General features: G+C 49.8%; 2 protein-coding genes across 7 annotated transcripts in view; both read right to left on the bottom strand.

The window, feature by feature from the left end:
* Positions 1-595: 595 nt before the first annotated feature.
* TXLNA (taxilin alpha) lies at positions 596-14,829 on the bottom strand. Of its 4 annotated transcripts, none has more exons than XM_047726492.1 (11): positions 14,693-14,829; positions 13,894-14,103; positions 12,909-13,247; positions 11,335-11,426; positions 8,954-9,124; positions 7,475-7,669; positions 6,729-6,848; positions 6,432-6,506; positions 5,599-5,691; positions 5,152-5,247; positions 596-4,040 (listed from the first exon to the last, which is right to left on the bottom strand). In XM_047726492.1, the coding sequence occupies exons 2-11, from the start codon at positions 14,069-14,071 to the stop codon at positions 3,714-3,716; spliced, it is 1,686 nt and encodes a 561-aa protein (XP_047582448.1). In that variant the 5' UTR covers positions 14,072-14,103; positions 14,693-14,829; the 3' UTR covers positions 596-3,713. The 4 variants fall into 4 exon arrangements, with proteins under 4 accessions (XP_047582448.1, XP_047582446.1, XP_047582449.1 ...); XM_047726490.1 differs by lacking the exon at positions 14,693-14,829 and adding an exon at positions 14,367-14,466; XM_047726493.1 differs by lacking the exon at positions 14,693-14,829 and adding an exon at positions 14,207-14,360.
* Positions 14,830-17,723: 2,894 nt separating this feature from the next.
* KPNA6 (karyopherin subunit alpha 6) overlaps positions 17,724-26,643 on the bottom strand; it is a 60,198-nt gene continuing 51,278 nt past the window's right edge. For all 3 annotated transcript variants that reach the window (XM_047727324.1, XM_047727323.1, XM_047727325.1), the window contains 4 exons: positions 25,254-25,379; positions 24,817-24,944; positions 23,608-23,786; positions 17,724-23,006 (listed from right to left, as the gene is read on the bottom strand). In XM_047727324.1, coding sequence (XP_047583280.1) covers positions 22,819-23,006; positions 23,608-23,786; positions 24,817-24,944; positions 25,254-25,379 — 621 coding nt within the window. In that variant the 3' untranslated portion in view covers positions 17,724-22,818. The remainder of the gene's footprint in view (positions 23,007-23,607; positions 23,787-24,816; positions 24,945-25,253; positions 25,380-26,643) is intronic.

Genomic DNA, 26,643 nt, shown 5'->3' on the forward strand with positions numbered 1-26,643 from the left:
TGGGTTAAAGCCTCTGCCTTCGCCTCAGGTCATGACCCCAGGACCCTGGGATCAAGCCCCGCATTGGGATCTCTGCTCCTCAGAGAGCCTGCTTCTTCCTCTCTCTGCCTACTTGTGATCTCTGTTAAATAAAGTCTTTAAATATTAACAATGATAAAAAAATAAAAGTATCTTTCTCCAGGGCACCTGCTGGCTCAGTCAGTAGAGCATGTGAATGCTTGATCTAGGTGTAAATTCAAGCCCCACATTGGATGCAGAGACTGAGACACGCAGGCACCCCACAGAGATCATTTAAAAAAAGAAAAAAAGTATCTTTCTTTATCACTAGCCTGACCCTTCATGGGGCAGGGCCAACTTTTCATTGAATGAAAGAAATCTGATGCTTCTATGTATATGAGCATCATGCCAACTTTGCCAAGGGCTCTGCTTAGGCAGTTCCAATGAATTTGTGTGTGACTTGGCAGCTGGGCGGGGGCACTCTGGAAGATGCCTGATACAGCATAGCCAAAGGCTCCGGAGCAGATCCAGATGAGTCAGTGATGGCTAGATGGATCCAGAAGCACCAAATGACCACAGAGGTCAGGACAGAAACCAGTAAGGCAACAGACTCTTTATTTAATGTGGTTTAAAATACATCAAAATCAAGTCCCTGGCTGTTGTGAATACCAAAAGGAGAAAAAAAAAAGCTGTCAGTACAGCTTTAAAACAAACCTGGGTGGCCAGGTTGGGCCATATGGGAAGCAGTTACAGGGACAGAAGGTAGCACCCCTCCCCCAGGCAGGTGCCTGGCTGTCCCTGGGGTGACTGCCTCTGTGCTGCTCACCTGGGGGTGAGCTGGGGGGCTGGGGCGGCAGCTGGAGTCAGCTCAGCAGGCTTTGGCCCTCCCCCCCAGCCACTAGGGCAGTTCCACTGGCCTCTGGGTCAGCCCTCAGCAGGGCCACTGTGATGGGAGCGGTGGAGTGGAAATAACCATCTTCACAGACAGAACATTCTCTTACAGAAAGTGCCTGAGCTCAGCCCATGGTCCAAAAACCTCATGGAAAACAAAATTAAAACGAAGTGCAGCCGATAGCGCTCAAGAATCTGGTGTATGTGAGGCTCTCAGCCGGGCAAGGTCCAGAACACAAATTATGGTCAGCAGGGCCAAGGGCTCTGGGCGGTGAGCCTCACCAGCAATGGTCCCCTGGAGGAAGCGCGAGCAATCTTAAGAATCCAACACAGCTCTTGGTCCTAAAACTGAGGTCATGTGCATGGGACCTGCCCTGGAGAGGAAGGCATTGGCCTTCATCCAGTTAGGCCACCTTCCCTGCATGGGGCCCAGGCTCATGGCTGGCGAGGGCAGCGCCCAGGCACCTGGGCGGACTTTGGGAAGCAGAACAAGCAGAGCAGCTCTAGTGATTAGTGTGTTTTGGTCAAGGGAGAGAAGAGGGACAGGAAGAGGGAAAATGGGATCCTCATCCGTAGGCTGACCCGGACACCTAGACATGGCTGGAGCTGAAAGCAAAGGTTCTACTTGCCCAGGGCATGGATACAGGATCTGGGAAGCCTGGCTGGGCCACCTTGCTCACTACAGGCCCACAGTAACTAGACCGGTTCTCTGTGGGTGGCTGTGCCGTACAGTTGGGACCCCCCACACCGCCACACTGGGCTCCCACAGCCAGCCCCTCAACCCCATGGGCTCTATGAGGTAGCTGAAGCAAGGCAATCGCACGGGCTACACTGCAGGCCTCCTGCTCTTTCAGCCAGACAGGCAGAGGCTTGCTCTTCCCCGCGCTTCCAGAACCCAGCAAACCCTGCGCGGGGCTGGCAGTTCCTGTGCGTCTCAGACTGACACAGGGGCTGGGAGGGTGGGGCGAGGAAGGCCTTACTGGGAAAGGAAAAGGCAGGTCCGCGGACCACTCCGGAGGGCAAGATCTTAGGGAAACACTTCTCCACAGGAGAGCAGGATATACTAGGGATGAGCGGGAAATACTCAGAGGCCAATCGATGGTAGCTGCCATGGGGCCAGCGGAACAACGGTGCGCAATGGTGTGCCGTTCATTTGCCATCTCTGGTCTAAGTTGTAACATGTTCAGGAGCCCTTTGCACTCTTCGTGAACCTGTTTATGGGAGGGACTGAAGTGAAAGGCATGGAGAGCCGGCTGGGAGTTGAAGATGAAGGGACCTGCAGGACACTGAACTAGCTTCAAGGAAATTCAGCAAGAAACAAAAGCTCCCCCATGCTGTGCCTCCTGGTCCGTGGCTCCCTCAGCTACACTGAAGCCAAGGCCCAGGTAGAGGTGGGGTGTAGTACCTCAAGCCCAGCTGAGCCCAGCTTCCCAACCCATGCCTCATTCTGTTGTTCCAGAAAATTCTTCCGTACAGACTGGTGAATACCCTGGCAAGTATGCAACCAGTAGAACCTTCAGGCCAAAGTACCAAGTACTAGGGTGTGAGGGGGCCACCAGACGCAAACATGTCAGCCATTCTGTGGATTTCTGAGGCTCATCAATCGTCAAGTCTCACGCTGTCCCTCAGGTGTCAGACAAGAGCTGGGGGCTCCCACACAGGAAGTGAGATGTCAAGGTCATACTCCAGCTTATTCCTTAGGCAATGGAACCAGGGCAAATCTCAAGGATTGCACATTAAAGGTGGGGTCAGAAGCAGAAACAGACTCCTAAGCCAAAGGGACAGTTGGGCACAGGGCCCAGCAACTGCTCCATAGACAGCGGTGATGGGCATCAGCAATGGCCTCCCAGGACTGAAACACACAGGCAAGCTTGTGGTAAAATCACCAGAGGCCCTTCCCTTCCTCCTAACCGCAATCCAATTTCACCAGACAGGAAAGCTCAGCAACAACGTGGCAAAGATACCAGGTGGGGCGGTGAGGCTGGGGTGCACTGGAATCCAACTGTGCCAGCAACCCTCCTCCTTCCTCAGATCAATACACACACTGTCATGTGCAAAACAAACAAAAAACACAAAAAAACAGAAACCTTCAGAAAGCATCCTTTGGGTGGTCTCGTCATTTGTGCAGGCTAGAGAGGCACCTGTGAATGATAAGGCTACTGAGAAGCATTGCCGGCCTGGTCCTGGCACCACCTGAGGGCTCCCTAACCGTGTACCAGCCCACAGCCACTTTCTCCAGGTCCCCCGTCCAGAGCAGGATAGCAGTTGGATCCCCAGCTCTGCGGGCCCTGCCCAGGGACCCCCTTCTCCAGGTTGAGAGAAGTAAAGGAGCCTCCAGGGCAGAGGCTCTAGGGGAGCCAGAGTTGCCCAAGCCCTGCTAATGGGGGAAACGCAGTCAAGGCCCAAGTGTGTCACTTGTCACAAGCCCTGAAGGGCAGAAGGGGGGGTAGTGTCTGAGCCTCAATCAGGCAGGGGAAGGCTCAAGTCACTTGTCCTGCCAGCTCACTGGGACAGCAGCTACAAATGGCAGCTCCTCTTTGAGACTCTTCAGCTCAGAGAAAAGTCAGTGACTTGACCCGTACACACCCCCACCTCCAGTGGAAGCCCATGTTCCGCAGAGAGAGAGGAATGTAGGAGGCCTTGCACATATGCCATATGTATGTAAAACTGACCCACAGAATCCAAAACTGCAGAGTGTCAGATGTCAGCCAGGTCGGAGCACCCTGGGCCTCAGCACCGGACTGCTGAGCGATGGGAGCCCTGCCTGGGCTAGGCCTGGCTGGGCCATTCGCTCCCTTCCCAGCACGCCCCCCGTGCCAGGTTCCCTAGGCGGTGGTGGAGGTGGGCTCCTGGGGCCCCACTTGGCCAGGTGTTTCTGTGCTCGCTGCTCCTGGGCAGCAAGGAGCTTCTGAGACCCTTGGGGAGCTCGGTGACTGGGCCCCAGGACCCTCACAACCCTGCTCCCTGGAGGCAGTTGTGGCTTCTGGTCTTCGCTCAGGGCCGCTGTCAGGGAGGGAGCCCTGGCCACCAGCACTCAGGTCCTGTACCCTTTTGTTCAGGTCGTTGCGCTCTGTCTGCAGTGCCCGGCACAATTTCTCCAGCCGCTGGATTTTCACCTGTAGGCCCTCCAGCTCTTTGTCCCGGAGTGTTTTCTGGGGAAAGAAATGGGGCCAGAGTCATGTGGTAGAAAACATTCACACTTGAATGACACCGGGGGCAGATCAGAGCCCAAAGCTGGTTCCTTCCTAGTGAAACAGCCATGATGTGTGCCAAGGCCTGCTGCTGGCAGGGGGTGCTGCAGTGGAGAAGGGCGTGCCTTGAAGACAAAGTATTTCTCCATTTATCCACCAGATGACACTAAGTCCGACCTGGCTTTTGGAGCCTATTTCCTTATCTGTTAAAATGGACTATGAGGGCACCTGGGTGGGTCAATTGGTTAAGCATCCAACTCTTGATCTGGGCTCAGGTCAGGATCTCAGGGTTGCAAGACGGAGCCCGTCAGGTTCTGTGCTCAGCAAGGAGCCTTCATGAGAGTCTCTCCTCTCCCCTCTGCTCACACATGTGCCTGCACACAATGTCTCTTTCTCTCAAATAAATAAATCTTTTTTTTTTTAAGGTTTTATTTATTTGAGAGTGCATGCACGTGTGCACAAGGGTGGGGTGGGGGGAGAGGGACAGAGAGAAAAGCAAACACCCCGCTGAGTGGGGAGCTCAACTTGGGGCGATCCCAGGACCCTGAGACTGAAGTCAGATGTCAGAAGTCAGATGCTTTACCAACCAATCCACCCAGGTGCTCCTAGACAAATAAATCTTAAAAAAAAAAAAAAAAAAAAAAAAGGGACTGCTGACATCAACTTCACAGATCTTGAGAAAGTTCAATGAACTGGCATTATGTAAGACAGTCAGAAGGGTCTAGTATATAGTAGCTACTCCAGCAATTAATTCCTTTCTTCTGTATCTCAGACCATGAAATCAAATTACCTAATTTACTCTGCATATGAACGGTATGCATCACTGGTACCCCTTGGTTTTTTGGTTCTTGAATTTCCCATTTGTTCTCTTTGCTTCTACTGCAGACCTACCACTTGCTCACCATCTCCCATGGCGATGCCTTTGGACCTGGACAGATAGACACGAGTCCCAGCTCCATCTCATGCCAGCTGCATGACTTACTGGTAGAATGTGGAGGGGAGGGCCCAACATTAAAAAACTGCAACCCCGTCCGCCATCTCTCCCCCCAGCTGCAGAGCACATTCAGCCCACCTCCTCAGCCATCTCAAGCAGGGCCTTGTTGCTGCTCTCCCACCGGGACCGGTACATGGTGGTTTCTTTCTCCAGCTTCTTGATCTTCTTAGTCATCTGGGTTATGGGACAGACAAAAGGAAATGGTCAGGCGGCCAGACCATCTGTGTATCCAAGATGGGGAGCAGTCCCAAGGGGGCAAGGTATTATAGTGCCTCCAGTGCAACCGCAGGACATCGCAAGGTAGATGCCACCACCACCAACAGGGAATGACAAGGCTGCCCCTTCTCTAGGACAACCTGGAGGACGCACAGGTCAGTGATGCTTCCTTCAGAGGCGGGGTGAGGCTCTGATCCCTCCTTACAGGCCATCCTTGGTATCAACCACAGTTCGTGGAAACAGCTCCCTAGGAAGCACCCCAGGGGCGGGATCTTCCCCTGCAGCCACACCCAGCCTGGACACTGTTACCTTCTCCATCTCCTGTTTGAATGTTGTGAACACCTCACTGCTTTTGGAAAGAGTGTTCTGGAATTCCTCAAACTTCTCTGTGTACAGGGCCAGCTGGGTGAGGAAGAAGCCCAGAGATAAGATTAGGCCTCTCTGGAGGGCACTTCTGGTTAGCACAGTCAGACCCATCCATGGACCTCTGACCCAACAATTCTATTGAGATGCCATTTTTCTTTTTTGTTTTGTTTTTTTTTCTTTTTTTAAAAAATTATATGTATTTCACAAGGAGAGTGAGAGAGCACAAACACGGGAGTAGGAGGCAGAGGGAGAGGGAGAAGCAGGCTTCCTGTTCAGCAGGGAGCCTGACTCGGGGCTCGTTCCCAGGACCCTGGGATCATGACCTGGGCCAAAGGCAGACGCTTAACTGACTGAGCCACCCAGGCGCCCGAGATACCATTATTCTTTAAAACAAAACAGTAACTATGTTGTTGGAAGGACAGAATCCAAAATGCTAAGCTTAGAAAGCAGGATTTGGGATGACTTATATTTTGCCTCTGTGTTTTCAAACTTTTCTTCTAAAATTAAGTACAATTAATGTAATTAAAAAACAGCCGTTCCATCCCTGCCTCCTCAAAAGCTGCACGACACTTGCAACTAGGAACAAAGTCCTTCAAGCTCACCTAGCCACCTGGTCACCACCACAGCAGCTGGGCGGGTCCAGAGAGAACAAAGGCTCAGCAAGGTCACACAGCAGTCAAGGTGGTCCTAGAATGAGGGTCCCCATTTCCCTCCCCCAGGATGGGGCCCAGCAAGCGGACCTCAGAGGCACAGGGTCAGGACCCACTCTGTCTCACCTGCTGCTTCAGGTGGGTCTCCTGCTGCTTCATCAGCTCGCACATCCTCTGGGACTCCACTGCCTCTTTGAGGAGCTATTTCCAAGACAGGACCCCAGATCCTGTCAGAAGCCCCTGAGGGGCTGTTTGGCCTTTTTTAGCGTATGCCCCAGGACCCACTGAAGCATGCTGCTCTGACTGAAGCAGCACCCTGGTCCGGCCAGGAACCAACCCCTCCCTGACAAACCTGACTATGAGCTGTGCCAGAACCCAACCCACCTCTTCCCAGACGCCCCACCCTCAGGGCCCGAGCCTCACAAAATCCTTCTCCCGCTGGTGCCTCTCCTCTGCCTCCTTCAGCATCTCCTGGGCCTGCTGGAGCTTGGCGTCCACCAGCTGCTGCTGCAGGTCCTTGTGTTTGAAGACTTTGTCGATATGCTGCAGCAAAGCATGGTGGGAGGGCCACCTGTCAGCAGCTCCCTTTTGCAGGGAGGTCTGGGGGCTGCAGGGACGACCCATCTGCAGAGACCCGGGTCCCCTACCCAGCCTCCCATCTCATTCTGACATGCTGGACTCCGCGTGTTCCACAGCACGTGGGCCCCACATCTCTGGAAGGTCTACTTCCCAACCTCACCTTGTTTCTCTCCAGTCAGTCCTGGGTGTGCAAAGGGATGAAATCGGCTCCCAGAAAGCCAAGTAATAAATACACTCAAACCTCCGACCCCAGTAGATCACTCTGCGGGACTAACAACCCTCACTTTTGGAGCCCAACTCCCTTGTAAATGGGAAGAAAGGACAAAAACGACACCTGCACCAACACAACAACTTAGCCCCATCAGCGAAGATCTGCCCCACCTAGAGACCAAGACTAGATGTGCGGATTTCAAGGCAGTCCTGACTGCTGGAGGGGCCCTGGGAGCCAGAAGGAATGGGGAGGAGGTGGTGGACTCAGGGTGGCTTCAAAGGTCAAAGCAGCTGAGAAAAGGCGCGTGGAGACTTCACCTACGTTCTGGAGAGCAAAGGAGAGGTGGCCGGAGCGAGTGCTGGCCGGAGCGGCCCCTCACCTCCTCCCGCAGCTCGTACTGCTCGATCAGCTTCTTGAGCCTCTCCGCCAGCTCCATGTTCTCCTGGCGCAGCTTGGAGTTGCGTTCGTTGTGCTGTTCCATCTGCAGCTGAATGTCATTCAGCGTCACCTGGAAGTGTGAGGTCACCTCCTTGCGCTTCTCCTCTTCCTCCCGGGCCCGCTGCACGCCTTCTTCCTGGGCAGAGAAGTCAGCCCTGGCTTCATCACCTGCAGCTCCCCAGTCAGCCAGGGTCTGTACCGACAACCCTCCCTGCTCTCAGAGTGAGGAGCAGCCAGGTTCCAAGATGTCACGCAATACGGGCCCCCAACGGAGCCCGTGTCTACCAGGGAGAGATTCTCTCCCTAGAAAGATGCAGACGTATGCTTAAGTGCCATTCTAGAGGAACCTGGATCTCCCCAAGCCCATTCGTTCAGACTTCAGGTTAAGCAGTCTTGTTTCTGTGCTTTCATTTCTCACCTCTCCCCCTCCACTCCCAACTAGTTAAAATTCAGTAGCGGCCAGGTCGGTAAGACTATGCAGGATTAGGCATGCAGACACTACTGGTGGGAAAGCAATGTGGCACAATCTATGAAAATTTACAACGTAAATTTCACTTCTGAGGTTTATCCTCTGGGTACCTTGTGTACACTGAGCTGGGGATATACAGGAGAACTTCCACTGTAGCTCTATGGATGCAGGAGTGTAAACTTAGAAACCACCCAGCAATTCCTTCACTAGGGCGCTGATAAAGTAAGGTATGTGAAATCAACGATGCTGTCAAACAGAATGAGACAGCCCTAACTAAACTGAGGGGAAAGACAGCTAGGCATTCTGGGAGTGAGAAGCCGGGACAGGATGTGAAACGATACACAGACGGCGGTTCCGTTTAGAGGACCCTGTGGAGAATCACGGACAGACACAGTTAAGTCTGTAGGCTGCACTTAACTCACGTGTAAGAAGGTGTACTTCTACTGGTTTCTGCTGGACACTGGGATTGAGGAGGGGGGGCAACTAACTGTCACTTTGGATTTGCTATACTTTTGTCACCTTTGAATCCCTCATACCTTGTTTATGGTAAAGTTGAAATTTGTCAAAGACCAACTAAAAATGAGCAAAATGCGTGGCAAAATACCATATATTTGTTGACCCAAATATGTAGAAAATAAAGGATCCAGAGGTCATAGCAGTGACTGGGCATTAACCAAACTGACCCCCACCCAGGAGAAGAGAAAAGACCCAGCATTCCAGACCAGGGCCGGGAGAGGAGCCACCCACCCGCTTTCTGAACAATGCGGAAGCCCTGCCTCCGGGGCTCCCTTTGCACCTCAGTCCTCACCTTACCTGAAGTAAGTATGGGGCAAGTGGTAACAAGCAGTTGCCTCCAAGGTAGGGTGATCCTGGGGACATCTACATCTCTGCCAAAAGCCCACCAAAGAAAAGTGGAAGTCAAGGGAAGCCGCGTGGCAGGAGCCAGCCCACCTTGAGGGAGCGGTTGTGGCGCTGCAGCTCACGACACAGGCTCTCCAACTTGCTACGGGCCAGCACGGCCTTGCTGTGCTCCCCGCGCAGGTGGTCCTTCTCCTGCACCAGCTGGCTCTGCTTCTTCTGCAGCAGCTTCATCTGCTTCTGCGAGTTCCGATGCTCCTCCAGCTGAGGACGGGGACTCAAGTAAGTGCTGCGCCGCACTCTTCCTCAGGGACCCTTGCCCTCTCCCAACTCCAGCTGTCGACAGCCCCCACTGGACACCATGCGGGTGCTTTACACACTTCTCTGATAACCCCAAGGGCCCCAGTGCAAGGATACAGAAATGGGCACTTGGGACAGGCAGGGGTGCAGAGGCTGCAGGCCCCAGCTTCTCTGTGCTCGGACTCCAGAGACAAAGTCTGCAGGGCTCTCAACTCTTGGGACACTCATGCCCTACGCGGAGACCCCCTACCCCCCCTTCTTGTACTCAACAGACCCCCATCACTCCCACTCGCTGCTCCGGGACTCAGCATCAATTCTCTCCTCGGTGTGAGTGCTGTTAACATTCTGGCCTTTTTCATTACGGTTAGATCTTAGACTTCTCCTCAGACCCTGCCCTCTCCTCCAGCTCAGCTACCCTCCTGCAAGCCCATTCAACATGGATACAGTGCTACTCGATGATGTAATGACAGCTCTTCCAGAGGCCACATTAAAAAGGTAGAAAGTAGATGAAATTGACACTAGTAAAATATTTACTTAATCTAATATCTGAATATTATAATATTCCATCTGAAATCAATGTAAAAACTTTTGAGTATTTTATTCTTTCCCTTTCCTTAGATATCTGAAATCCAATGTGCACCTTAGGCTCAGAGCACATCCAAATCCAGACTACCCACATACATTTCAGCGGACTAGTGGTTACAAATATCCTGGACAGTCAGACCCAGATTTTGTCATTACCCAGAAGGACACACACCTCCATTATCTCATCCCAGGGCAGGACCACTATCAACTGTCATTCTCGCTTCTTCCCTCCATTATCTGTGGTCCCAGAAAGTCTACCATACTGGACCTCCAGCCCAATGACCAACCATCCTTTTGCTTTCCTTAAACTCTCTTTTAAATAATCACTGATCTTCTTATCTGTCTTAGATTTCTTACACCCTTAGCTCTCTTGCCCCTTTCTTATGCCCCTTTCTACCAACAAAACTCCAACCCTGATATACCAGCCTTATGATTCCTCTGCGCCAGCACTGAAGCAGACTTGCCTGAAGCATCTCACTTTAAGCTCATGACCACCCCTCTGGGGCAGACCCTTGTCAGCCACGTGGCCCAACTATATTCCTTATGCTAGTCACACTCCTCTTCCAGAGAACTATTTTGTCCTTGTCCTCCGCCACCTCAACTCTCCTCTCTTCCAGCAACAACTATCTTTCTCATTTCCCTGAGAATGGAAGCAACCAGAGGCACAGGGGCACAAGCCCCGCCTCTGCCCAACTACCTCCACCTGCCCTCTCCTGCAGTCACCAGGACCCGGCCGTGCTTCCTACCACAGCCCATCCTCCGGCTCAGGCCCCTACCTCATCATCTACTGGAGAGTATCACTCTGGCGACTTAGCTCCTCCTCTCTTCATCAGTCTTTCCCTGGCTCATTCTGAAGGGGTGGTATCTTTTTCACATCCTGTCCCTTATTTAATCATTATAATAACCCCATCAGGCAGGTATGATTTCCCCAATTTTACAAATGAGAAAAATTCCCTATAGGAGAACTCCAGCTAATACACGTGAATGGAGTGAAAGAAGTTAAAAATAAGTAGTCAGGAAATGACCCTCAGTGGAGAAACACATTCATTCAAATTCTGATGGCAACCTGACAAGGGAGGAACCTGGCTGGACCCAGGTTTTCTCAATGTCATGAGAAAAAAGTTAGCAGTAAGATAAAGACTATTTTGGAGTAAAAGGAAAAAATGTTGTAAGGACCCAATGCATTAAAAGGACTTCCTCTAGACCCTGACACTTTAAAAAACCGGGGAGAGGTGTGTGTTAGAGAGTATCACGTGATCAGCACCAATCATAAGTATGAGGACGGCGCTGTGCATTTCCACGTTTTGGGGAGATGCACACTGAAGCACACAGGTGTGAGATGACGTGGTATCTGGGACTGGGGCCAGGAGCAGGGTTCTACCACTGGAATGTGAAGGATCTCTTTTTATAGTCGGCCTGGAAGAGGCCAGCTGGGACCTGACTCCCCAAGTGACAGACAGGGAAAAGGCTGAGAGAGAGGCTGAATAGTAAGTAAGCCACCCACCTGCCCCTGCACCCTCAACCCCATGCCAGGTGGCCTGCTGACTTTCCGAGGCAGGGCGGGTGCAAGGAGAAGGGGGAGAACTGACCAGTTCAGCATACTTCTTGCAGAGAGCTGCCAGCTTCTCCTCTGGGGTGCTCAGCGTGTTCAATGTCTGCATCAGCAAGGTGATCTCCTTCCCTGCAAAGCACAGGGAGCAAAAGCATGTACCCCCTTCTCTGGGGAATCTCCCCAGGCCTCGGCCCACACTCTTAGGGCCTGAGGCAGCCCTCCACCACTATACTTGATCTTGTTTGTTGAACTGGCTGTCATCCTGTCAAACCATGTGCTTCATGAGAGTGGCCGCCAACTCACTTCTGCCTACTGCTGTGGCCCCAGTGCCTCCCAGTACTGTCCCTAGTGCCCACTGCAGAGGACGTGCTCAACAAACCCTTGACAGACAAATGACTCAGGCTATGTGGACACTCCGTGGTGAACACTGGGGGTAGGTGAAAAAAACTGCCTGCTCTACCAGCTGGGGAAAAAAAGACATCCCATTGGCCAATTAAGTGCTACTGTGTCGATGCAAGGAAGGCCCTTCTGAAAGAGGACAGATGCAAAAAAGGAACAGGTCTTGCTGGGAACGACTAAACTCTTGTCAAGAGAGGGAGCCAAACAGTGAACTTTATTTATTTGTTCTCTCCCAACCACTGAACTTTAAAATGACTAAACCTTCCAATATTTGATCCCAAGATTAAGAAACAAAAAAAAACAAACACACACAAAACCCTCTTCCAATTAGAATGACCAGCAAAGGGTGCGGAAATAACGACTAAGACATGGGTATAATATCACTTAACTTTGATTCTTTAACATTCACACCACGGCTCTCCCCCACCCCCAATAACTTTCTCTATCTGTGCCTTAGTCAAGGGCTCTTCCTTCTGTCTCCCTGGAGGGCTGCTATACATAGTACAGCACCAAGCTCCTGAAGTGTCAACACCAAGAGGCTCGAAAGATCAGTGTGGAGATTGCAAGCACCAGCACACAGGCCAGATCCAACCCCACACGTAGGTCTGTTTGGCTCCTAGCATGTTAGTTGCCAACTGTTAAAAATCCAGAGAGATTTTATGTAACTCTGCATAAAAGAAAGAAAGGGGGAAAAAAAAAAAGGCTGGCTACACTTAGCCTGTAGTGTTACATGCTATCAGCATGCTGGGACCAGATGGCAATCACCCCTTTGGATGAAGAAGGCCACGTCTTGTCCATATAGGGTCCCCTGCCTAATTTGGCTTGAGTCTTCAACCCCGGTCTAGTCCAAATCTAACTGTAGAGAAGTGAAAACTAAGGACCAGAAAGGAGAAAGGTCTTTCCCAAGTTCACAGAGCAGGTTAAAAAAAGTGCTGGCTGACACAGGAGCCCACTTAGGCCCCCTGCTCTCCATTTTTTCAAAGATGGACCAGGCTAGATTCCGGTTCCCATCTACTCCCAAGGCCAGAAGCCGCTGTGCAGTGAACAACCTACATTCTCTGAGCCCATAACCCTGGCTTGGACCAAACTAATGTGACTTGCTGCTCTGAAGAGTAGTTTCCTCTGAATCCTGGCAGAGCAGGTTAGCCCAAGGAATGTCAGGTCCAAACTCCCCTGCCTCACCAGCCTTGCCAGTAGCTGCCCTCTGCTCACCCAGACCCTTGGCTTTCTTCTTCTCCTGAGGCCTTCGGTGATCTCGGTCTCCAACCTCGTCACTTGCCCGGATCTCATCTGTGCCCGGCTCCCCCTTGGAGGTCTCCTTCTCACCATTGACTACCGGGGTCTCTGGCTCAGGCTCCCCATTTCGTGAAGCATAGGTCCGGGATTTGTCTGCATCTTCGGGCTCAGCAGGCTCACCCTGTGCCCCATCCTCACCTGGGCCCCCCTGATTGTTGTCCACACAGTATGTACTCAGAATGTCTTCCAACTGGCGGCTCAGCTCCTCAGAGACATCACGGAGAGCCCCAGACTGAGCAGTTTTGGCCTGTGCTCCTACAGCAGGGCAGGATGAGGGGCAGAAGGAGAAACAAGATGGTTATTCCATTGGCTGGGATTTTCCAGGCCCGAACTTACTTGTTCGGGTTAAATGCTGCCTACCTTCTTGAAGCCTCAGTTCATTCACCTATAAAAATGATATAATTATTTTCCATGACTGCCCACCACTTCTGTCGTGTGTGTGAAAGATATCAAGGAAATAAAGCATCCAGCACATAGGGATGGCTTGTACCTGCAGTTCAACATCTAGCCCATCCCCTCCTCCTCCCCGCAAAAATCATTCCTGGCTATTAAAAAAGTTCCAGGAAAGCCTCTGATGTGAAGAGCAATTACCCATTGGTGAATGAGGCTTTCTAACCTGGGCTGGCAAGTTGAGTGTCTCATTTGACTGCCACCTCATTTTACCCGGTAAGAGCTTTCCTTCAAGACTTCCTTCCTGTGCTTAGAATGGGCGGCCCTATCAACACCCCCCCACCCCGGGAAACGGGGATCGAGGGGTGGCACACACTCAGCGCGGTCCTCCTCTCATCCTACGGTTCCTCCTTCCTTGGTAAACAGCGGCAGAAGCCTCTAACTCCAGAAGCCACCCAGGCACACCGCAAACTCCTCCCCCTGCCCGCTGGAAAGCAGAGCTGGCACACACCCTCAGTCTTCCCCGGAGCCTGGCTGGAGGAACCTTCGGCTTCTGTGGCAGGAGCCGGCTGGCTGGGCTGCCCCTGGGTTCCCTCTGGTCCTGCTTCCGCTTGCCCCGGGTTGCTTTTTGGGTTGGAAGAGTTGCCCGACTGCTTGGCAGTCCCATTCTTTTTGTCTTGGTTCTTCATTGTGGTCCGCAACGCTAGGCTGGGAGCAGGTCCTATAGAGACACAAGCACACTCGCTATTTTCCGGACTTCGAAATTCTTCACAGCTTGGAGCCGAAATCCCAATACCGGGTGCACAGAGCTTCTCAGAACACACTGGCCGGCCTTCACCGGAGGGAGCCAACAACGGTTCTGTCTCTGGCGGGTCAGGGAAGAACGGCGCGCCCAGGCAGGTTTTCGGGCGCCGCTCCAGAAGCGGGGCAGGCAAGGCCTCCCTTTTCTCCAAGCCGCTTCCCGGCACTACAAGGCCCCCTCACCACAGGCAGAGCGCGGGATAGGCTCAGGGACGGAGACTGACGTGGCGAGACGCTCGATTTTCATCCCTCCCCCGGCCCCCAGGCCCCACGTGGGCCCCCCCCAAACCGCGCGCGCTGCCACCCACGCCCCGCGCGCCCTCCAGCCGCGCGCACCGCCCGCCCGCGCATGCGCACAGGCCCCAGCTCTGCCCCCCACCCCCGCCCCGCTCCCCCCACCCCGTCCCGCGCCCTTGCGCGGAATCGCCGTGATTCTCCCCACTGGCCGAGAGCGTTCAGGCCCACAGACCTTCTGGTCACCTCGTCCGCCCACCCTTCGGGACACGCACCTCACCACCAACCTCCCTACAGCTTCGCCCGCTCTGGCCTCGCACCGGAAACCCTGGGTAACCGCTGCCGGCCGAGCCGCCTGCTCCTGCTGCAGCCAATCAATAGCCGGCGCTCTCGCGGGGCTTGCTGGGAAAGATGAAGCGAAGGCGGCCTCTCAGGCGGGTGAGTTAGGAAAGCGGGGGAGGGAAAGGACTACACCTCCCGGCATGCATCGGGGCTGACACCCCCGCCCCCAACTCCCAAGGTGCAATAGAAAGGACTTTAGTTCTGAGAGCCGGATACCCACAGGAGGTCTGAAAGGAGCTAGTCATTCTGCACAAATGCTCGAGTTCATCTCGTTCCTATCATTCGTAACTTATGATTCGGGTCCAAAGCCCTGCGACTGGCTGTTCTCTCCTGCACGCCCCTACAAGGGATAGAATATTGGGCTGGGAATGAATTCCAGTCCTAGCCTCATTGCTAATTTGCTGTGTGACCCGGCATTCTTTTCTCTCCCCGGGCCTCATTTTCCGTATTCAAATGAAAACTTCATATCAGTAGTAGTTCTTTGAGCGCCAACGGTGGGCTTTCCCATCTACTAGCTTAACCCTCGTAACTGCTTATGAAGATTAGTACTATTTGTCATTCCCATTTGCATCTGAGGACACTTAAGTCAAAAGTTACTTCTCCCATCACTATTGAGTGGTATGAGCAGGGATTCAAAACCAGGAAGTCTGGCACAGTACCCATTTTAACTCCTGGACTACCGTGCCTCGTACCCAGAAGAAATGGTAATTTGGCTAAATTATTTACACCCCCCCCCCCCATATTACCACCCTGAGTCCCTCTTTGGAAGGGGCTGAGGGAGCTCTGCAAGAAGTTTGGCCTCAGCAGATTCCTGAATTTTTCTCTGACTGACCCACCCTCTACAGTCAAATTCCAAGTTGTACTGGGGCTAAAGACGGAAAACCCAAACTCTCTCCAAATGTGGTATCACAGTTCTTTACTCAGCTGCCTACGGATAATGGAATAATAGCCAACAACCCATGTGCCTGAAATTCAATGTGTAAATGGTTTGGCTTGTTTCCAGCCAACCTGCCCATGCCCTCTTTTTTGTTCCTACTATACTTTTATTATTTTCAGGATTTCCCAGTTTTTTTTTTACAGGTGCTATTCCAGCTTCCAAAATGCCCTAACAAAAACAGTATTTCGGGGCGCCTGGGTGGCTCAGTGGGTTAAGCCTCTGCCTTCGGCTCAGGTCATGATCTCAGGGTCCTGGGATCGAGCCCCGCATCGGGCTCTCTGCTCAGCAGGGAGCCTGCTTCCCCCTCTCTCTGCCTGCCTCTCTGCCTACTTGTGATTTCTGTCCAATAAATAAATAAAATCTTAAAAAAAAAAAAAAACAGTATTTGGAGGTCCAGCACAAAGGTCACTTCAGAGCCTTCCTAGTGCTCAGCAGTCTGTCCCAGCTCCCTAGGTCTGGATAGAGCTCTGCAACAGCATTAGTAATGAGATGTTGAAATCATTTGCTTACAAGTCAATGAACATTACAAGAACTATTGGCTAAATTGTAGTTCTAAAGCTTAGCATCATTCCGGGGCAGTGAATGAAATTGTGCAAATTGAGCACTTTTTCGGTTCTCCTAAGGATGATCAGTATCTTCCCCAGTTAGACTTAAGGATAGTGCTCTTCCCCAACCCTTAGTCTGTTTACCAGGTAACCTTGAAAATCTGGTATTAAGAGTACAAAGATGGGACTCAAGCCAGACATGTTTGGAATCCAGGTGTCTCCAGAACTAAGGCCCTGATTATTTCCAGAAAAACATGTTGGAAATCTCTTGAGGTAACATATAAATCAGGCCTTGATGGCTTCCCATTTTAAGAGGGTGTTCTAGGCAGAGATAAAGAAGATAGTAAGAACAAGGCCTTTGTGGGGTAAGGGGGTGGAATTGTATAGCTATAAGGATCAACAGTGGCCTACAGGGGCATGGCAGATAAAATTTGAGAAACATGGGTTAAAGGTTATTTTCTCCTCTACTGTACAAGAAAATCACAACAATATTAACATTTTCTAGTCAGCTGGGGAGATCATTGGGAAGGGTGGGAATTGTGGTAAAATAGAGCTCTCTTGCAGATTGTTTTCAAGCAGAAACTTAGGTCCAGTAGTGCCAGAAATTTTTCAAGTTAGATCTTTTAAAAAATGTTGGCAATGAATTAATACTCTATCAGCCAGCCCAAGCCTTCCTTTTAGATTGAACCACCTTTTGGCTGGTTGTTTGTAATCTCTTGATTTAGGAATTGACCTAAATGGTCAATTAGGAATATGACCCCAGTGGCTGAAAGGGCTGTAACTGAAACTGATAAAATGATGTCAAAATCGTGCAGAGATACTCTAGAAAATGCAAACTAAACAATGTGACAGAACATGTATCAGTGGATGCTGGGGGTTTGGAAGGAAGGAGGGACTCCACAGGGGCAGGTAAAAACTTCTGGAAGTGATGGGTATGTTCACTATCTTGACTGTCGTGATGGTTTCATGAGTGGATATGTCAAAACTTACGAAACTACATTTTAAATATGTGCCATTTACTGTATCTCAATTATATTTCAATAAAGCAGAGTGAAAAAAATTCTTGGGGTGCCTGAGAGGCTCAGTTAGCTAAGCGTCCAACTCTTGAGCTCAGCTCAGGTCTTGATCTTAGGATTGTGAGTTTGAGCCCTGTGTTGTGGTGGAGCCTACTTAAAAGAAATTCTTGGGCTGCCTGGATGGCTCAGTTGGTTAAGCATCTGTGTTTGACTCGGGTCATGATCTCAAGGTCTTGGGAGGGGCCAGATGTTGAGCTCCCTGCTCATTGGGGAGTCTCCTTCTGTCCCTCCCCCCCAGCTCATTTGCACACTCTGTCTCTTAAATGAGTAAATAAAATGTTAAAAAATCTTTATAAGCAGGAGCAGGCTGCTGCAATCCTAATTCCACTGTTAGGCCACACGTTTAAACACTCTTACCTCATTCGCTTCCAAAAAATCCAGTTAGGATGATTCGAAAAGAAGACGATTTAGAACTTTGCAACAGGTTTTTTATTTTTGCTTTATATCTAGTACAGTGTTTGAAACCTAAAGAAATACATTTTCTCTTCAAATTTGGATGTGTATATAAATATCATTTGTCTGGACTCAGCACACTCAATGCCACGGTTTCTTGGCCTATGTCTGCTCTGAAATCATCAAGCTTTTCTGTCTACCCAGGGGCCCTGAGAACATGGAAAATAGCCAGAGTTTATAGTTCTTAGAAAACTAAAAGCAAATGGACTTGGAAAGAATAAACCAATGAGGAAAAAGTTTTGATTCACCTTCCTAGGGTCTTTAGCTGGGAACCCAAGCTGTTTTGAAGGACATCCAGTCTGACCTCGGTGGCTGGGACCTCATACCCACCCTTTACCTAACCTCCTTAGCTTCTTTAGTCATCAATCAAAGGCAGATCCCATGGAAGCTGGCTATAGGAGACAATATCTGACTCTAGGGCCTAAGGGTTCTGGTAGAGGTGGGACTCTTGAATGACATCCTGAGTCAAGAGGCTCCCAGCCAGTTTCAGTATCTGAGCTTTGACTTCCTTCACCGGCCCCAGGGCATGGCAGAGTTTTCTCTCCCCAAACCAGGAGCTGAAAATCTAACTTACACAGGGGAGCAGGGCTAGTGTTAGGAAAGGGGTTTAGGTATGTGCCAACAAGGACATCAGCAGTCAGGCTGGCCAAGAAATAGCGAGGTAGGCCCAAACCCACTGGAGACCTTTAGGACACACTACAGAAACCTTTTTCCTGGGTGTTCTGGGCCCAAAATTTAATGTTACCTCCCACACCCAGTTTTGGTTCTGCACATACCCCAGGTCTGACGCAAAATGCTCTCTCAGAGGAAAATAACAGCTTTAATTCACAGACTTGATTGGTATTGACTTCAAATTCTTCCCTTGTCATGGTCTTAAAGTGGGGATGGGGCTAGTGGGTAGACAGTGGGATGACTGAATCATTTACAAAGGCCTTGGCCAAAGAGCAGCTAGTGCCTACTACACGGATCCCCTCAGGGCCAAATTCTCAGCTGGTTGGCTTAACAAAAGTCTTCGAAAGTTAAGACACAGAAAAAATACTGGACAAGATTGGTCTAGAATGTGCAATCCTAAACGGCTGTGGAAGAAACCTACTCTGAGCAATACTGCAGTCTCATACTCACTCACTTCTAGGACAGTTTCTAGGACTTCTAGCCATTTCTAGGAAAGTCCTACCTAGAAGATGTTGCTACTGGTAATGAGTACTTCCTATGGTTCAGTGCAGAGCCTCACACCTTTCCCCAGCCTGCCAGGGAGGCCTCCAGCCTTCCCGTCCTCCCTATGGCTCCCCGCCTTCAACTGAAAATCCAGAATCTGAGCTCACAGACGAATCTACTGAAGAATCCCAGATGAGGAAACCAAGCTGAGTGAGTCTCAGGGAGAAGAGGGAAGCACTGTTAGGCATTCATCTCCTTCCCTTTTAGTTTGCTAGAAACAAGTAGCTCTAGGGCAAAGAGGGAAACACGTAGACGTGAGAACATGGAAATCTAGTTCTTTCTGCCAGATGGTTTTCATTTTAAACTAGTGTGACTTGAGAGAAATAGAAAAGTGTGCCTGAGAGCTTTCTTTTACTCGTCCTTGACCAAGTACAGTAGCAGCTATGATCTGTGCAGTTTAGCTCTAAAAAATAGGGTTCTTGGAAAGTGGCTTCCAGGGCAAAGAGTAGAAAGAATAGATCTAAGGGTTCTAGGTAAAGGGGTGGGTAAGAGCAAGGGTCCCTGAAAGCTGAGGTCATCAGTGCCTGCTCCTCAGAAAGGTCATTTGTCCGCACTGCCCCAAGTAACCAGGCCAGCCAGCTCAAAGTGGAACCCGTGAGGTCTCATTGGAAGGTGGCAGCCAACGCCAAGGCCACACAGTCACCTGGGAACAGCTCAGAATTGAAGGCAGACTTGTAACACCAGAGACTCTATTAGTACTAGAGAAGATGTTGGGGGTGGGATAACCAGAGGGGCTGGTAATAAAGAATGGCTGGTACCGTTCCAACAGTCCTTGAAGACTTCAGCTAAGACAGAGGCTCCTTATCCTCGAATCCACACCTAGATACCTCCAGCTCCAGCAGAGATCTTAAAATGGATATAGCAGCCGTGTGCCAGCATGTGAAGAATCCAAAAACATGTCTTTTCAAGCTATTCCCTACAAGAGGCTGCAGAGCCCCTTCATCCCTACAACATCCATTCAGAAATCTACCGGGAAGCAGACTTTGACCTCACTGAGGCCAGAGTCTGATGCCCAGATGGAGGCTGCCCATGAAGAGTGGCTGTCAAGGTTGGGCTACAGAAATAATGTTTTCGTTTCCAAGAGAACCAAAGGAGAGGAGGAGGAGACACTGAAGGTAATGTTACTGCCCCTGGGGGCTGGAAGAACCTCACCTGTGGACTGAAAGAGGGGTCAAAGGAAATAGTGGGAAAATATAGTCTGAGGAAGACGTCAACGAAGGAAAGCTCCTAGAGGCCACTTTATGAGAAATCTGTCCTCATGCTGCACCCTGGGAGACTTCAGCCTTTCAAGTCCTTGGAGAAAACTGGCTCTAAGCAGCACACAGACGATCAAAAAAGCGTCTTCCATCTGGTATAGGCCCCAGATCTGAAGTGCAAGATTTTAGAGGAGTAGCTGTGAAAAGCAGGGTGTGTATGTCTCACAATAAAAATCTGGCCCCAACGACAGGGACTCAACTATTGCTTGAGATGTACAAAATAGGTCCTACTAAAGTGCTTTGCCCTTGGGATAAGGACAAGGGGGTAGGGGCAGGTGGCTTTTCTTTGAACTGTCGGGGAAAATTTTTTAATGGAATCAGTGGGCCAAAGTGACAGAGGTCCCGCCCCTTGCCTCCTTGTGAGCCAGTATTTGTCATTCCTAAGCTGAACAATAGCATCTGACATACTAAGGTCAGGGTACTAAGGTCTGATGTACTAAGGTGGCACAGCACTGGTGTAACTTTTCAGGGATAACCGTAAGCCCCACACCACCTTCCTCAGCAAATAGTTCTGAAGTTGGATCTCAACACTAGGAGAGGGCAAATTCAAGACCAATGGCCGATAGTGAGCACCTGAACTTTAGATCTGTAAGCAGAGGGGTAGGGATTTAACCTGAGCCAGAAGGGATGTGCAGGAATGGGAGTAAGAATGGCACTGTCTCTGGGGAAGGGCAACTACAGCTCAGCGCAGGCACGGGACTGACCACAGTGGGTAAGCAGGGGCAGGGCAGACTGTGCCCACAGCTCCACAGTTGGTCTACACTTAGCCAGTAACTTTCTCCACTCCTCTCCCCAACAACTGGACTTTACTCTCATGTAATCCACCGAAGCGTAAGCAAGCCACTGAGGCATCATACTAGCTTTACTCAAAGAGAAAAGGCATTAGGATTATAACTGTCACAAGGATAGGAAAAACCCAAACCAGGTCCAAGGATCCCAAACAAGGAAAGATACCAATAACTCTCACAAAAGTCCCAAGGCTGCTAAGTTTCTGTGACCACTGGAGAGGCAGCTGTGTGTGACGTGGCCAGGGCCTTTGAGACTGAATCTGAGAAGGCAGACTGCTTTCTAGGTTTCCTGATATAAGCAGGATGCTTAGCAATAAGGACTAGAGTGGTAGACTTCTCTGGGCCCCGGGGCCATCCTTGCTCCCTTCAGGTACTGGGACTATCAGACCAGGCTGACCTGCTATATAAAGGTTCCAGAGCTAAGGGTTGGTCCCAGGTGGTGGCCCAGAACCTGAACAGAGAGGAAAAGGACCAAGCTCAGGCTCCCTGAGCGAAGCGGCTTTCCCTTCTCTTTTTGGTCTTCCTCACAGTATCCTACTTATAGAAATTACAGACAGTTCTTCCTCTTGAGACCAATTAAGATTGACCTACCTAATATATAGAATATAAAAAAATACAGAACTTTTTGACATTCTCTCCTTTGGAAGTAAAATATACATGATCCAACTATGGAAGAAGAGGAGGAAGAAGAAAGGCCAAAGGCAGGGATCCCTGGCTATCCCAATACATGACACTCTCACTCCACACCTCCTCTGCAACTTATGGGTCACCAGAGCAAGGACTTTCTCCTCAGGAGAGAGGAAGGACCACCGCCCCCTGTCTCGTACTTAGGAGAAAATACAGCTACCTCAGAGGTTCATTCAACTCCGAGGGGAATTTTCAAGTAAACAAATGAAGTTGGGTCGCACCATTGGAAGGTGGATAGGAAACATGGGATCAGTAGCGACACATGGGAAGCCTCATCTGAAGGCCTGTGCTCCTCCCCTCCACTCCCACTGGTGTACTTGCCCCTGGAGGGAAGGAGTTCTCCCAAACTAAAGAGTCTGGGAAGGGGTTAGAGGGAGGAAGGAACCTTTTTCTCATAGTGACCTCCCCCTCAGCCTCCAGTCCCAGACCATGCTGGCAGCTGGGATTCCTAAAACCAGGAACTCATGGCTCTTGGAAAGAGCAATCTTAATACAAGAAAAATGTGCAAAAGAAAAAAAAAATTAAATAACTCAATCCAAGCATACAAGATTAATATTCTGTCAGAGCAAGAACACTTTGTTTTGAATTTCTCCCCTCCCCTCCCACCCCCCACCTCTGGAATATTCCATCTGCTCAAGTACCCAAGATAAGAGTTACACAGATCAGGGCAGAGAACTGGGAAGGATGAAGGAAGATAAAAGGGAAGGAAGTCACCACTAAAGGAAAAAACAAAAACAAAAAACAAAACAAAAAAACAAAAACAAAAATTAAAAGGTGCAAAATTGATTACCTCAGTCCTCCTTTGTCTACCCCTGGGCTCCTGGGTTAAAGACATATGTGCAGCCAAAATATAGTGTAAGGAAGAAAAACCCAACACGTCCCCTTCTTGTCACAAAACCCAAATGTGAGCCTCAGATGGTTCTGTCTGTCCAGAGGGTGCTCCCTCCAGGGAAGGGGGCGGAGCAGGTCAAGAGCACAGTTTCCAGGGCAGCAGAGGTGTGTGGTGGCTGATGATGGGGGGGCTGGTTTCCCGCCCACCAGAGGGCTGCTTTTCCGCTGGTTGGTGGTGCTTCCCATCCCCTCCCCTCCCCGGAGGCAGACATTATAGCTGGAAGCCCTCCATAGGGGCCTCAGGCTGCTGGAAGATGAACTGCTGTTGTGTCTCATCCACCTGGGGAGCCAGGCTGCTGTCATCATCTTCTACACCAAAGTAGTGCTCAATGAGGTCAAAGGCCTTCTGGTAGATTTCCTGGTTCTCATGGCTCTGGAGAAACTCAATTTTATCCAAGCCTATGGTGGCGAGAAGGAAGGAGGGACAAGAGTAAACTGTGATTGCTCTTCTATGGGGCCATGAAACATTTATGTTTTCCCTTCTCTGAGGTACTAGTTAGTGTTTATCAACTAAGTAATACGATCAGATCTGTCTTTGACAAGAAAGGAGAGCCAAGACTCTGTACCAAAACTACAGAGCCCCAAAGGAAAAAGACCAAAATGTCAGTTCTAAATCAGAAGTTCTAGTCCTGATTCTGCTTTAACTACCTGTGTGGCCTGGGCAAATATTTAACTTCTCTGAAGCTCTCAGAGAGGAGTGATGAGCACTTTTACTGGAACTTGCTAGGTGAGCTGAAAACATACCTTCCTGTGCCTGTTTCTCTCATCAGTTGTGGAGCTCTATTTCTGCATCTGTGCCATGCTTACTTATCAAAAGAGAAGGATATATTGCCCCTCAGAGGGAGAAGGAAACGATGCGATAAAACGTTGTTCAATGATGACCCCCCCGCAAATCCCACAGCTTTACATGTAGACTACTTTGGGGGCCCACAGTCCCTGGGTCCTGACCTGGAACCTCTCTAGTTAAGGCAGAGGTGAGGCTGGAAGACAGGACACATACCATAGGCTTCCTCGATGAGGCCACAGTACGGGTTGACCCCCGAGCCACTGCGCTTGCCCTCTTGCTCTCCAAGCCGAAGGATGTTCTCTAACCCATTGAGGGCCACCTGCACAATCTTTGAATCCATCACAGTCAGCAAGTCGCACAGGGGTTTGATGCAGCCGAGTGAGACCAGGTACCTAGGGGCAGAGACCAGGGAAGTTCTAAATTAATGCAGGGCAAGAGAGGTACGAGGCAGGTGCTGTAGGGCCTGTGGGTCTCCTTCACACATGTCAATACTCTTGGCAACCCCCTCTTGCTGAGCCTTCATAATCACTTCTTCATCTCAATCTCCACTCTTCCAGTGCTCTGGGTCTAGTCATTTCCATGGGGAAGGCTGCCACAGACTGCTCCTCCCTGTCTCAACTGTCCCCCGCCTTACTATCCCTCCCACATTGAACACATTACTTCCCTGTTTAAAATGTTCGGTCCAAGCTCTACAGGCCTGACAAAACAGGCCCTCTACAGTTAGTTTCCTACCCTCCTTTTTAGCATCATCTCCCATCATTCCCTTCTAAGGGCATAAAGTAAACATTTCCAGGTTTCTGATTCTTGTACCTTTACTCATGTTTTCGCCTGTCCAAAGGGCTTTTACAACCCTGAGTCCTTCAAAGCTTAACTCAAGATTACCCCTTTTCTTCCAAGGGTTTAAATATGCTAAATATATTCTTACTCCTCTTCCTGGGCCACAAGCTGAGGGGAAAAAACTTGTCCAGTTCCCATCACTCCTACTCATGTTGATGATGGAAACCAAAATCAAAGACCATACTCACATACACACAATGGCTTTCTATTTGCTTCTCTCGAGTGTCACCCCTCCCCAAAATGATTTCCCAAAAAAGTTGCTATGAATGAATCACAGCATGGTTCCTCCTTCATTTGTATGGATAACTGACAATTATATAGATTTAAATTCTCTGGAAGGTAGAAAGTAAAGGAGAGATGGATGTCTGTGTCCTAGGTTTCTATTCTCTAGGAAGGAAAGAGGTACATGCTTTAGAGGAATCTATTCCAGATTCCAAAGCCAATCTAGCAGCGTACCACTTAAACCTGGTGCTGTTGGACCGGTGCAGACCTATCCCAGGAAGAGCAGTTTAGTGGTTTTTGTAGACCATGAACCAAGAATAAGAGTACACATATCACTCAAGACAGTGAAAAACGAATGGATACCTGATCTGCTCAGGGGTTCCTCCTGATGTGGCATTGGTGATGGCCCAGGCTGCCTCCTTCCTTGTACGGAACTCTGCTTTCTGAAGGATTTCAATCAACACGGGGAAGATATTTGCATCTATGACAGCCTGAGAGAGGATGGGGGGGCGGCGGGGGGCGGGGGGAAGACACACACAGAGAGTCACTTTAAGAAGATTAAGCAAATCTAGCCTACAAAATTAGCTAAGATTCAGACATCTCTCTCTTCCTGGGGGTCCTTTGTTCTTCCCATAGAATCAAGAGGCTACAGAGGAACCTGGCTCCTTATAAATCTTCAACAGCACACAGACCCCAATTTCTAAAGGGAAACAAACTGTTTCTTCTAGATCCCAATATCCCACAACCTCTCATGTTCCCACCTGCTTCTGCCCCACCCCCTTCCCTTCTACTTGTTTCACCTGTATTTGAGCCCTGTTGCCAGCAGTGATGTTTGAAATGGTCCAACAAGCTTCCTTCCGGATTGACTCCTTGGGGCTGCTCAGCAAGTGGAGGAGGCAAGGGAGGGCAGAACAGTTAAGAATGACCTAGAACACCAAAAGCACAGGCAACAAAAGAAAAATCAGGTAAACAGGACTTAATCCAAATTAAAAACTTTTGTGCACCAAAAGACATCATCAACAGAGGGAACAGGCAAACCACAGAATGGGAGAAAATATATGCAAACCATTATCTGATAGGAATTAGTATCCAGAATAAAGAACTCTTGCACCTAACAACAAAAAAACCTGAGGAACCTAATTAAAAAAAAATGTTGAAAGGGCTTGAACAGACATTTCTGCAAAGAAACACAGATGGCCAATGAGCACATGAAAAGCCGCCAAACATCGCTAATCATCAGGGAAATGCAAATCAAAACTGCAGTAAGAGAGCACTTGGCTGGCTCAGTTGGTCTAACATCCGACTCTTGATCTCAGGGTTGTGAGTTCAAGCCCCATAGTCAGTTTGGCGCCTACTTAAAAAACAAACAAAACAAAAAACCAACAAACTAAAATGAGATACCATTTCACACTTACTAGGATGGCTATTATCAAAAACCTCAGACAATACAAGTGTTGGTAAGGATCTAGAGAAATCAGAGCCTAGTACGTTGCTGGTAGAGATATAAAACAGTGCAGCCACTGTGCAGAACAGCAGGCAGGCCCTCAGAATCTTATTATTATTTTTTTTTATTAAAGATTTTATTTATTTATTTGACAGAGATCACAAGTAGGCAAAGAGACAGGCAGAGAGAGAGGAGGAAGCAGGCTCCCTGATGCGGGGCTCGATCCCAAGACCCTGAGATCATGACCTGAGCCGAAGGCAGAGCCTTAACCCTCTGAGCCACCCAGGCGCCCCCAGAATCTTAAACATAAAATCAGTGTATGATCCCGTAATTCCACTTCTGGGTATTTACCTAAAAGAACTGAAAGCAGGGGCTCAGATACTTATACATCACTGTTCAATGTAGCCTTATTCATAATACCCAAAAGGTGAAAACAACCCCAAATATCTTTCAACAAGACAAAGGGATAAAATGTGATCTATGCATATAATGGACTACTATTCAGCCATAAAAAGGAATGAAGGCATGCCACATGCTACGAATGAATGAACCTTGAAGACATTAGGCTAAGTGTAATTTACTGACACAGAAGGACAACTATATATAGTTCCACTTATATGAGGGACCTAGAGTAATCAACTCCTAAGATAAACAAGTGTTGTCACGGCTACCAGGACTGAGGCCCAGGGAAGAGGAAATGGGGAGTTATTATTTAATATGCACAGAAGGGAGTGAGGGGATGATGA

This window comes from Lutra lutra, chromosome 4 (genome assembly GCF_902655055.1).
Source record: "Lutra lutra chromosome 4, mLutLut1.2, whole genome shotgun sequence".
NCBI classification, from domain to species: domain Eukaryota; kingdom Metazoa; phylum Chordata; class Mammalia; order Carnivora; family Mustelidae; genus Lutra; species Lutra lutra.